This window comes from Gigantopelta aegis, chromosome 3 (assembly GCF_016097555.1).
Source record: "Gigantopelta aegis isolate Gae_Host chromosome 3, Gae_host_genome, whole genome shotgun sequence".
Classification (NCBI taxonomy): domain Eukaryota; kingdom Metazoa; phylum Mollusca; class Gastropoda; order Neomphalida; family Peltospiridae; genus Gigantopelta; species Gigantopelta aegis.
The window spans coordinates 83323034-83336746 of NC_054701.1; the positions used below are offsets into that span (position 1 = coordinate 83323034).

A 13713-nucleotide genomic window follows, 5' to 3' on the forward strand; every position below is an offset into this window, starting at 1 on the left:
CAAAAAAATTATAAAAATGCCTCAAAAATAAAGTACAAATATTTACAAGCACCTACATGAAATATAAAGCACAGACAAATAAAGCTACATGTACGTCAAGTTGCAAATAAACACAAAATTCTTCAGCACAGTCACAAATGTTTGTTTTTTCAATTGGTTAGCAACCGTCACTAATACGCATTTAGAAAACAAAATATTCACTGATTACAACAGTTAAGAAATGGAACCACTATGACAGGCAACACCACACGAGGCCAATCAAGAGCATGAAATACAGATTGGGAAAGAACCGAACTCACCTGCTCGACCGTAGAGAATGACGGTCTCATCGACACTGATCACACCTCCGTCTTGCATCGATTCCCTAACTGAAGAAATTCTCTTGGCTGCTGATAGATTCTCTTGTACAGTTTCAACAGCACTGCCTAACCTGCTCAGCTGGCAGTTTCTTTCAGCCGACTGCCAATTCTCCAATTCACCCATCTGGCAATCTCTCAGATATGGACTGCAATTCTTTAACCTGCTGCAATCTGGAATCTTCTTGTTCTGATATGCCTGTTGATGCCTACTGTCTGTGCCTAGAGGTTTTAATTTTTCATCAGTTAGATTGGCACCAGCAAACTGAGTTTCAGTTGTCTTACAATGGGCCGTGTCAGGTTTGGAATAATATTCGGTATTAGCTAGATTTCCTCCATCGTGAAACACTGCTGATTGTGGAGAAGACACTTGAAATTGTTTATACATAAGTCTACTGTTGATGTGGATGTTCCCAGGCACTGTCCAGGATTGTGCTGATGATGCTGCTACTGCTGATGATGCTAACATATTTTGACTAGTGATGCCACCAGAATGATTAGATGAAATTCTTACAGGACTGGGTAAAACACCCAGGGAAGACATAGGCAACATATTTTGACTGGAAATGTCACCATAAGTATTAGAGGATATGGTTACAGGATTGGGTAAAACACCCAGGGAACACATGGGCAACATATTTTGACTGGAAATGCCACCAGAAGGATTAGATGGAATGCTTAAAGGACTGGGTATACCACCTAGGGAATGCAGAGGCAAAGCTCTTGTACAAGACACGGAGTCTAATAATTTTGTTAAAGGAGAAGTGATGGAAGTCATTTCTTGATGCAGAAATGTCTGAGCAGCAGGAGTTGAGACTGGATCTGGTATTGGCTGTAATTGTCTGACTAGAGAAAAGTAGGGTAGCGTTTTCACTGCACTAGAATCGGCAAATGTGTAATCGTGAACAGCATACCGAAGTTTTGCTACTCTGTTTGACGAGGATTCACAAAGAATGTTTTTTAAAGTATTACAGTCTTCAGACATGTCCTTTAATGTGTAAGGACATTCTGAACTTGAACCGACAACCTCGGAGTGTGGTCGTCTTCCTTCCCGGTTGTCATCACCAATAGAGTGCTGCTTATCCTGGACGTACCCACACTCTTCAAAACGACTCCCACCATGTGGATCCTGGCTCTCAGAACAATCAAAGTCATCTCCGGTAACCCTTCTGAAAATTGGCATGGCACACTTAATTTGTCTTGGAGATGGCATCTGCACTTTATCCGAATCAGTTGTGTTGTAACTGTTGTGATTAGAACCAGAGTTAAAACTGGTTTTGGAAGATGAATAAATATTGGTAAAACCTTCTTTGTTCACTGAACAAGCATCTGTCATCTTGTCGGGGACACTGCTTGAAGAACAATGATGCTTCATATTTTGATCACAGCTCGTTTCAACAGGAAAAGGCAGATCATTGAAAGACTGAAGTTTCATTTCTAGTCTCAGAGTCTCAGAGAAATCTGAAGTGTCATCAGAAACCTTTGAATTTTCATATTTGTTTTTTAGTATTAGCAGTGGATTGTCCTTTTGGTGAAATCTACATGTCTTCTGGTTGCCAACTTTCTGTAATGAACCTTTCTTTAATGGGCTGTTCATATCACTATCAGAACTGATGGACGATAGTTCCCTATAGAAGTTTTCAACAATGTTATCCATGGGGTCTGAATCATTCTCAGAAAAATCTGTTTTTAGAAGCTTACTTTTTTCACGACAGTCACTCAAAATGATTTCATCAACAGGTACTTTGCTACTGCTTGAATTAAGCTGTGCATAATCTGCACTGTTGTTGGTATTTAAACATTTGACACCCTGAATATCCTGTTTATTGTGCATGACTAATGGCTTTGTATCATACAAGTTGCAATTTTGGTCTTCAAACATTTTCTCATCATAATCACTTTCATCAGGCAAGTGATCTGTAGTATTACTGGATGCAATATTATTGATTTTTTGGCTTTTGTTTTTTGTCTGTCCAACTTCAGTTTCAAAATGGAGAGGCAAAGGATGCATTTGTGTCCCCATTTTTGAAGTAACTGGTCGATTATCAACAGTCAAAACAGAGCAGCTGCTCACTAAATGCTCTTCTGGATCAACAGGAGTCATTCCCCGATTTTCAGAATCTAAAAATGTTTCTGAATGGCTTCTATCTGATGTCATAAATTCATGCCTTTGCACATGGTCAACATTGTGATGCACCGAGGTTTCTGAAGAACTCTGTTTCAAAGTCATCAGTCTGTCCGTCTGTAAACTGCCCCCGTCATTTGCAAAACTCTCAGTGGAATAACCAGAGTCAGTGCTATGCATACTCTCTTTTCTTAAGGCATTTTCTTTTGCTAACCTCAATATGGATATGGCTAAAGAACTTTTGTCTGAATTTAGACATCCCAAAAGTGTTTTCGATGATGACGATCCAACTGCATGGTCTGTTTTAAGATGTGAAGTGCAAAGGATTTTGGATTTTTGTTTCATGTTAGCATCACTCAAAGGAACGTCATTTATTTTGGATGAAAGTAATTTTGTCACAGTGTTTTGCAGCAATGTATGGTTATCAGAGGGCTGGCCAGTGACTGCTTGGATTGTATTTGTCAAAGAACTTTCATCTCCAATTTCCTTCTTCATTCGGTATCCATCTTTCTTTAAACTCACTAGTTCAGTTTTGATTTTTTGACTGTGTCCTTCAAAACCATACTTTCCTAATTTGTCCTGTTTTGTTTCAGATTTTGTTATTTCAAGTTTTATTTTTCTGCTTGCTTTTTCATGTACTGATAGTACTTTCCAGACAGATAGTCCTTGTTCAGTTTCAGATCTAGATTTTCCACATTCACTTTTTGACCCACTTTGCTCTTCTATTTCAAATCTACATTTGAATTCTGATTCACATTTCCCCTGATCTACTGATTCAGTTTTTAACCTAGGTTTTCCTTGTTCAGTTGCTGATCTATGTTTTCCTTGTTTTACTTCAGATCTAGGTTTTCCGTCTTCTACTTCAGATCTAGGTTTTCCGTCTTCTACTTCAGATCTAGATTTTTCTTGTTTTACTTCAGATCTAGGTTTCTCATGTTCTATTCCAGATCTAATTTTTCCTTGTTCTATTTCAGATTTAGGTTTTCCAGCCTGCATTCCAGACCTGGGTTTTTCCTGTCCTACTTCAGATTTAGGTTTCCCATGTTCCATTCCAGATCTAGGTTTTCCAAGTTCTACTTCAGACCTAGATTTTTGTTGTTTCATTTCAGATATAGGTTTTCCCTCTTCTACTTTAGTTCTAGCTCTTCCAGGTATTACTTCAGATCTACCATTACTGATTACTTCACATTCCAGTGTGTTTTGCTCTTTTTTAGATCCCCCTTTTCCATGAGCAATTTTATTGGTGGGTTCAGCTCCCATTTTTCTAGCTTGCTCGGAATGTTTAAGATGTCGTGGATGACAGCTGATCTGCTCGGCAATAGAAGGTTTGAACACTGATATGCTGTGAATCCTTTCACCACTGCTATCAGGTAGCTTGTTTTTCACATTCATCTTTTGCTGATGAACGCCAGGTGCAGGACGTTTCCCATCATTGAAGTCACGAATCAACTTGCGATTTCGCCTTGGATCATGCTCGGGGCTATCGTCTATGTTTACCAACATATAATTCCCCACACTCGGACCAGCTTTATAATCTAAAAAAAAAGAAGATTTTGATCTGTAGTAACCAAGAAAAGAAAGAAATGTTTTATTTAACGACGCACTCAACACATGTTAATTATGGCGTCAGACATATGGTTAATGACCACATAGATATATAGAGAGGAAACTTGCTGTTGCCACTTCATGGGCTACTCTTTCCAATTAGCAGCAAGGGATCTTTTATATGCACCATCCCACAGACAGGATAGCACATACCACGGCCTTTGATATACCAGTCGTGTCAAGAAAAATGAAGAAATTATTAATGATATTCAGTCACACACACACTCACACTCGCACACACACACCCAATAATAATAATGATAATAATAATAACTAATAATAATAAATAAATAAATGTTAACCACTAATAAAATTACTCATTTCTACAAGTTGCTTACTTGTATTAAATGAATAACCTTCCATAAAGCATTTAACACATTTTAAAGTTAACCTAGAATGGCAAAGTCATGATGTCTTGCTTGTCATATGCTGAATACACAAACTCAAAAGCTATACCTATGTAGCAAAATTAGTGGAACTGTCTCTTACCAATGTCTCTCCAAGGGTCAAAGGTGATGGGAAACAGTATGTGCTCCCACTTATTGAATCGGTCGGGATGAGGTCCAGTTGTACGATAACGTTTTTCTGAGGAGTGAGAAAAAAATATTGGTTACAAGTAAACCGAAAACATGCATCATTAGGAATAATGTTTTGTGAACATAAACATTGTAAAACATATGACTTCTTAATAATAGGTTTGCTTTTGATCAATACCAAACATACAAATGTGTAAATAAATACGGTTTTGAAAAACAAAAAAGCACACCCCTCATCCCACGACAACCTAAAGAGAGATGACATCAGGTGTATAAAAGAAATCCAGTTTACAAGCCCGAATTAGAAAGAAGGAAATGTTTTATTTAACGATGCACTCAACACATTTTATTTACGGTTATATGGCATCGGACATATGGTTAAGAACCACATAGATATTGAGAGGAAATCAGCTGTTGCCACTTCATGGGCTACTCTTTTCGATTAGCAGCAAGGGATCTTTGATGTGCACCATCCCATAGAAAGAATAGTACATACCATGGCCTTTGTTATGTACACCAGTTGTAGAGTACTGGCTAGAACGAGAAATAGCCCAATGGGCCTACCGACAGGAATCGATCCTAGATCGATCGCTCATCAGTCGAGCCTTGAACCACTAAACTACGTTCCGCCCTTTAGAAAGAAGTAGTCATGAAACAGAAAACAGGTACTGTAAATCATGTAATTAATACGTCATGATATTATTGCATCCGTACATGAGTGGACAAAAATGCGTATATTTATTAATGTGTCGGGCAAAAGTCCACATCACATAAAAACCACAGTTGTGTTATTATATTGTTTGGGCTTCATCTTTCATGTTAAAAGAAGTCAGTAGTTGTTTTCACAGCTACTACATAACCTGAAGGTAATCGCATGGTGGGTCGACCAGGAAGCCCTAATTACTTAAAAGTAGTGTAATTAGTATAACTACACCTTATTGTTAAGGGTATGCCTCGCACTTTTGTGCGGTGATTGCTTGTAATTAATCCACCAGTAGGAATAAATGGTAAACGGGTTGCTATTATAGAGCACAATATTTCACGCGAACACAGACGTATTATTCTAACAAATGTTTTAGAATGATTTTATACACTTGATGTGCAGCACAGGAATAGACGTTAACAAATGCGATATATTGCAACAGTGACAACTTGCGACCAGTCTAAATTAAATGCCATGTATAGAGTCGAGCCAAATGGTTTGAAGAAATACGCACAGATTGTTGGTTACAGTTATATAATTTTCTACTGTTTCGTTTTTAAAGGAATATATTTAGTAATAAAATTTGTTGATTATAATTTTACAAATGTTCAGAACAGTTTAAATGTATACAGTAATCCAGAAGTGTAAGAAAATTTGAAAAATACTCACATCGCAAAATGAGCTTTTTGAAAATAAAATATTTGGAACATCACTGTATTATATACCGGCTATGATATTCCAGGAAAGTGAAAATAGAATGGCAACATCGAAACAAAACAAAGATTCTTGAAGTATTCACAAAAAGACGTTTAACAAAAATTGTTTTTGTATTTTGTTTCATCTTTATATTATAAAAGTTTTATTTTATTTAGAAGTATTATAGTAAAATCCTGCACATTTTTTGTATTGGGAATGAGACTAAACAAAATGCTTCAAGTTATTATTGCGTCGAGGTGTTCGCCACATTTTTTGCATTAATTACTTGCTCGCATTAATTTCATGATTTACAGTATCCTTACCACCATTGAAGAGTAGTTATTTGACTGCCAAAGTTTGGACCAAGTTCACAAGTTAAAATGATGGGGGTGGGGAGTGGAGAAGATGCACTAATGTTAGAGGTCCGATTAATGTATAAAAAGAAATATTACTTCTGGCTGGCTTTGACTGTTCATCTTTGGTCTTATCACCGATGATCTCTGACGAGTCATTTGTTTGGGACGAATGCTTCAGCTGACTGATGAGTTTCTGCAGCTGTGAGTTCAGGTTGCCCAGCACTTCCGTTGAAGGCAGGGGCAGACCACCGCTCAACTGTCCAGTCGAGGAGTCGGCTGTGGTCTCACCAAATCCAGGGATCATCGTCTCGCATGCCAGATGGATCTCGTCTATTCGTTCCTGAAGTGTCTGATTTGTGCCACTAACACTCAGAGACACATCACAACTGGATTTGGATTCCAAATCATCTTCTGCTGCTTGTTCATTAGCAGCATTACTCATTAATAAGTTCTTTACTTGCTCAGGAGCAGCGGGCGCTGGCGTGACAGTGGACGAGTTCTGTCGTTTTCTTGACTGACAATGTGCATCCACTCTGCTGTCCTTACGGTCCTGAGAAATGTTTTTCCTTTTAGCCGAGACTGAATGGTGAGAACCTTTGTCCATCTTTTTCACAACCATTTTGGCTTCCTGCGTTTGATTTTCAATCTTTACAGATACCTGTTCCTGTTCCGTGTCAATTTCCATGTCACTGGAACAGTTCTCATTTACTTCACTAACATGAACATCACCAGACGAAGAATGTGGATAACTTGGAAAATCAGATGCATACTTGTCATTGGATGAGTCTTCATTGGTGGTGTTCCCCGTCAAGGTATTCCACATCTTCCAAAACGCACCAGCAGCCGACAGCTCGCCAGTCCTTCCATTGTCGTTCTCCCTGGCTGCCAAATTCTCATCCCGACCTTGATTGGAGTGTTCATTTGAGCCGCAAGCTACTTGGTCATATCGCTCATCCTGTGTGGTCAACTGTTGTTCTGAAGCCGATGTTGGCTGCCAGGTTCTCTCATACACAGGTATTTGAACCAGATTCTGCAAGCGTGGGTTGTCTTGGCAGGTTTCAGTTGTTGTTTTCCAATGCTGAATTTGATCTTGTTTGTGGCGGTGAGATCTCCGATTATAGTGCACGTTACACAAATTAGGTCCTGCAAAAGCACTTCGTGTATTAGCTTTGGTTAGTTGTGCGTCGGTTTCATCTTGCAACAAATTATTCAGAGATGTGTTTCTGTCTTCTTTCACATGAGTGCTTTCTCTTATCAGCCTTGAATCACACAAATTATTCTGATTTTTATTCTGCATGCTACTGCTTGGATCACCATGGAACTCCTTCTGAGTAATGGGTGAACTTTGGAATAACCCATTTAAATAGTTCTCTTCAAATGAAAGAAATCCATCTACAACCCAGCTCGATCCCGACTGTCTGTTCTCTGTTTTAATAGAGCCGCCATCAAGTTGAGACAGTCTCGTTGTACCGTCATCATCAGAATAGTAATAATCATTAACATCTGTAACACATACACTGTCTGAAGTAAAGTCACCGATTGTGGACTTCTGTCTGGTTGTAACCATACCACCAGTGATATGTTCCTCATTATGAACTATGTCTGACAGAATCCGATGATGTATTAATGGTGGCAGATCTACATCGGATGGTCTGGGCACGGTTACAGAGTAACATTCCGAAGCAAACTTTTCACTTCTTCGTCTTGTATCTTGCAGTGATGCATCATTGTGCTCTAATTCTTGGGATCTGGTTGAGATTTCTTGAGGAAGAGCTGATGTAAGCAGTGATGACTGAACACCATTAGAATGCACATGTTCTCTTTTAGGTTCCAGAACACCTGTAAACCAGTATTCAGTTTCACTCTGTCTGGCAGATGTGCCAGCCTGGGATTCTGTCTGTTTTTCATTATTGAACCCACTGTCATCAGGTAGGAGTGATCGCTTGCAATCTACTTCACTTTGCCTGGGTTGAATGAGGTCTTCAAAGAAGCCATCTACAGAATTACGTGGCTCTGATTTGATTGGCACTATGTCAGAAAACCAATCTTCAGTTCTTTTACCTGTCGGACAGCTATTCAGATCACTAATTGACCGAGACGATTTAACTACTGGCTTCTTGGCATACGAGTCATCTTCTCTCAAGCATCTACGTCCTGAAGCCGAACCACTGCTCCGTGAATCTTCATCATTGTAGCTTTCTCTTACTCGGTGGACATCACCACTAGATGGATTGCTAGCGACAAGGTCCGTGCTGTCCTGCCCGTACAGTAATGTGTTATTTCGTATGGGTAGAGAATCGACTGGTCCCACAGATGTGTCTTCCTTGGCAAAGCTTACAGAATTCTTGTTCGATGAATTGCTGATCAATGTAGTGTCCTCTACTGTACTGGTCTCTCTCTTTTGTGTGGATGCAATTTCATCCTGAAAAAGTTTTTTAAAACAGGAATTACTTGATTGCTAAGTACATGTTATATCAGTAAGTTTACTTCTAACAAAGTATATGCTACATCAGTAAATTTACTTCTAACAAAGTACATGTTACACCAGTAAATTTACTTGAAACAAGGTACATGTTACATCAGTAAATTTACTTCTAACAAAGTACATGTTACATCAGTAAATTTACTTCTAACAAAGTACTTGTTAGATCAATAAGTTTACTTCTAACAAACCACATGTTACATCAGTAAATTTACTTCTAACAAAGTACATGCTACAGTAAATTTACTTCTAACAAAGTACATGCTACATCAGTACGTTTACTTCTAACAAAGTTGAGAAACATGTTATGGGATTCTTACTGTAAACTTGTATGGCTGGTTCTGAAACTCATCGGGCAGCGGACAGTCTGGACCATTGGATATGAACTGCTCGAGAAGAGTATCAAGTTCTTCTGCTTTCCTAAGACGATCGTCAAGCTCAGGAATGTCACATGCACTGAAGTTGCTATAAATCAAAAACAATTTCTTAGGTTAAAATTCAGTTAACATTATATTTTGTAGTTTACATATTTCTGGATAATTAAGTCACTGATGGCAGCAGATATAACCTTATTACTGTGAAACCCCTCTATACCGGACATCCTTGGGACCAACAAAAATGTCCAGGTTTAAAAGAGATCCGGTTTAGAGAGGTTAAGTTCTGTCCGGGTTTTTAAAAAGGGACTGTGTAAAACATCTGGTTTTGAGAGAATTCCGGTTTACTGTAGTTATTATATTTCACTTATATTTACCAGCTACACAAACTAAGAAACTAAAGGACCATATCACTAATTCATTCACTATTTTCAATTATCTAAACAAAAATCTGTGCACCCTATATATTAAACAGACCACTTGTAAATATCATTTGGCAATTACCTCTGAACATTTCAACTCATTACCAAATGATGAAAGTGGGTTACGAAAAACAAACTAAAATTTTAATACTGAGATTGGCCTTATGGTTAGGGTTGCACAACGATCTAAAATGGCGGCACCATTCACAATGTATGCAAAGTATCAACCGAAATCATATCATAAGTTTTAGATGTAAAAGATGAACATTTTAATACAAACAGCAGAAAACCAGTATGGCAGGGGTGGGGAAAAATTAAATTATCAATCGGTCCCACTTGATGTCGTCACTACCAGGGGGTGGGGGGAGGGGAAAAAAAGAAAGGAATATAAAAAAGAAGAACATTTAAAAGACGATATTTGCCAAATAGTTTTAAAAAAAATCATAGTGACATTTGTATAGTTTTATCTTGAATCATGAACGCAAAACGCATAATGTGTTATCGCATCAGTGAAAACCCCCCACAAATTGTATATATTTTACATAATGAAATAAATAATATAAAAAATTAATAAAAGTTATGAATTTTAATTCCCATATAAATATATAAAAAGGACGAGTACAGTGCTCTACAAAGCAAGTTCAAATTTACTCTTCCCTGGCCAGTAAAGTATAATATTTTAGTCGCCAGCCACTTATATTTTGTAGCCAGCTAATATATACTTGTAATTAAATCGATTCATATGCCATTTTATGGCACATTACTAATGTTGTAATTGTTGTTAAGATCGCATTCGCATGAACTCGTGAAGGGGCAATTCCTAGTTGTTAAATAGTAATTACAAGTTACTGTTTTTGTCCGGTGCCACTAAAACAGAGAACGACTATTAACGATCATTAGCAAATTCCGTACCCAATAATTTTTTTAAACTAAATTAAGCGAATTACTATTTTAATGGCACTGCTAAGATATGCATTTAACTTGCAGTACTCATTAAAAGTTAAATAAAAACTACCGATAGAAAACAAGTTTTATAGAAGATCAATTGCTACTGGTCCACTGTATTTTCCGATGTCCAGTTTTGTTGACAGATTAAAGTAAAATTATTGGAGTCACTAACTGGCGAATGTGATTTTATTTGTTACGACGCTAGTGAATTTTTTTAGTCGCCATGGCGAGTATTTTACTCGCTTTGTAGAGCACTGGAGTATTCAGTAGTGTCCTGAAAATTAATAAAAGATGGCACAGTTGAAGCGTTTGACAGCCTGAGCTAGCACATGTTTCTAAAGACAAAGAGAGTAATAACGTAATCACTGATTGGATGAAATTTGACCTCTGCTGGCTCTAGAGATTACAGTACATGTAGCTGTTCTGCTTACTCCCACTTGTTAACAAAAAAGGTGGATACCTTTTGTTAATTTTAAAATCCTTTATAATTATTGGATACACTACGTTGAACAGTCAACAATAAATACATTTATAGATTATTTCAGTATATTTTATGCTATTTCAAGCAGTTTGTATTGCACAAAAGCCTCTTGCTTCGGACTAGGACACTCGACCCGACAGAGCTCTGTACACAGGTGTTGATTGTAACCATTGATCACTATTTATTTATTATTTTAAATCATGCACGAGATACCGATGTCTGGGCAGTCCGGTCCAATAATAGAAATGGATAGTAAAAAGTAAAGTTTGTTTTATTTAACGACGCCGCTAGAGCACATTGATTTTTTATCTTATCATCGGCTATTGGACGTCAAACATATGGTCATTCTGACACTGTTTTTAGAGGAAACCCGCTGTCGCCACATAGGCTACTCTTTTTACGACAGGCAGCAAGGGATCTTTTATTTGTGCTTCCCACAGGCAGGATAGCACAAACCATGGCCTTTGTTGAACCAGTTATGGATCACTGGTCGGTGCAAGTGGTTTACACCTACCCATTAAGCCTTGCGGAGCACTCACTCAGGGTTTGGAGTCGGTATCTGGATTAAAAATCCCATGCCTCGACTGGGATCCGAACCCAGTACCTACCAGCCTGTAGACCGATGGCCTGCCACGACGCCACCGAGGCCGGTTAGAAATGGATAGGTGCTTCGGACTGACAAGAATGACAAAAGTGGGACCGGCAAACGCACGTTTTCAAAAAAAAAAATTCGGTCTCAGAGATCGAGAATCAGTCCCAGACCAGGAAAAAAGGGCTTTTCCCCACCCCTGCTGTATGGATAATTAAAAATGTGGAATTCTTGAAAAATCAAAAAAAAAATCATCTTTGATTTTAACTTTTTTAATTTATATTACATACACATGTACATGTGTACCAGGTATATTCAGCACTTAAGCTGGTGAAAACGTTACCAAACTTTCCCAATTTTTTTGCCAACAATTAAGACAAAAATTCTCAGTTTTTTTTCACACAAAAATGTCACCCAAAAAGGAAGAGAATGAAAGTCAAATAGCCATCACGTGGTTGCTGAATTCACTTTCTGAAAAATTTATTAGCATATTTAAACATTTGCAGAATACTAACTCAAGTTGACAGATGACTGTGAAAAGTTGATCTATTTATGGTTATTTTTCACTTACTATTAACCCATGCATGATAAAACCAGCTGTTAGTATTACCGACAGTGACATACTATGGGACCGTAGCAAAAGTATTTTGAAGCCAAAAGAGACGAAATTTTTCATCTGGGGGGAGGGGGTCAAAGAATCCACTAGGGTCATTTCGTCTTTTTTTGGAAAAAAAGGCTTCACCCTCTAAAAATCAAAAAGGAGTTGAAAAACAATGTGTGTTTATTTCCTGTATTTACTTTGGTAAACTCCGGCTTGGATCGTATGAAATCGTTATAAACCATTTATTTTTAGGACTCCTCTGGTTATTATATAGGGCAATAGAAGGAAATGTTTTATTTAACGACACACTCAACACATTTTATTTACGGTTATATGGCATCAGATATATGGTTGAGGACCACACAGATATATATATATAGAGAGAGGAAACCCGCTTTCGCCACTTCATGGGCTACTCTTTTCGATTAGCAGCAAGGGATCTTTTATATGCACCATCCCAGACAGGGTAGTACATACCACAGCCTTTGATATACCAGTCGTGGTGCACTGGCTGGAACGAGAAATAGCCAATGGGCCCACTGACGGGGATTGATCCCACATCGAGTTTCACAATTTCTCTTCACTTACCAATATTAGCCAATCTACATTGAACATCATCCATGGACTTTTACAATGTCTCTTCACTTACTCTAATATTAGCCAATCTACATTGAACGTCATCCATGGATTTTCACAATGTCTCTTCACTTACTAATATTAGCCAATCTATATTAAATGTCATCTGTGGACTTTCACAATTATTCTTCACTCAATATTAGCCAATCTACATTGAACGTCATCTATTTACTTTCACAATTTCTCTCCACTTACTAATATTAGCCAATCTACATTGAACGTCATCTGTGGACTTTCACAATGTCTCTTCACTTACTAATATTAGCCAATGTACATTGAACGTCATCTATGGACTTTCACAATGTCTCTCCAGTTACTAATATTAGCCAATCTACGTTGAACGTCATCTGTGGACTTTCACAATGCCTCTCCACTTACTAATGTTAGCCAATGTACATTGAAAGCCATCTATTGATGGTCACTTACAACTTCTCTTCACTTACTATTGTTCTTCATCATTTTCCGGACACATGTTTTCCGGGTTTCTCCAGAAGGAGTAGCGAGCAAATCTCCTTCTGCGGAAGTCACCGAACCGATACTGGCACTGATTATTCATTGTACTGAGCCGCCATGTTTTGTACGTGCATGTCGTAAGGTTCTCCATCAACACATCCAGGTCACTGCAGAAAACAAGTAGTGAACAGTCAGTAGACAGAAATAAGGATCTTTAGGTCAATTATAACCCTCTTGATGGTCGATTTGTTTGCTACATTATTGACAAATTTTCAGAACTGGACATGCTTATATAAAAATACATATTCTAATTCAACAGATTTATAATATCATATCTGATTGGTTTTCTG

General features: G+C 37.9%; 1 protein-coding gene across 1 annotated transcript in view; it reads right to left on the reverse strand.

The window, feature by feature from the left end:
• Positions 1-13713, reverse strand: part of LOC121369192 — a 79076-nt gene that overhangs the window by 7483 nt on the left and 57880 nt on the right. The window contains exons 18-22 of the mRNA XM_041494110.1: positions 13354-13530; positions 9180-9324; positions 6474-8799; positions 4576-4671; positions 300-4016 (exon numbers count right to left, since the gene is read on the reverse strand). Of these exons, the coding sequence (XP_041350044.1) occupies positions 300-4016; positions 4576-4671; positions 6474-8799; positions 9180-9324; positions 13354-13530 (6461 nt within the window). The remainder of the gene's footprint in view (positions 1-299; positions 4017-4575; positions 4672-6473; positions 8800-9179; positions 9325-13353; positions 13531-13713) is intronic.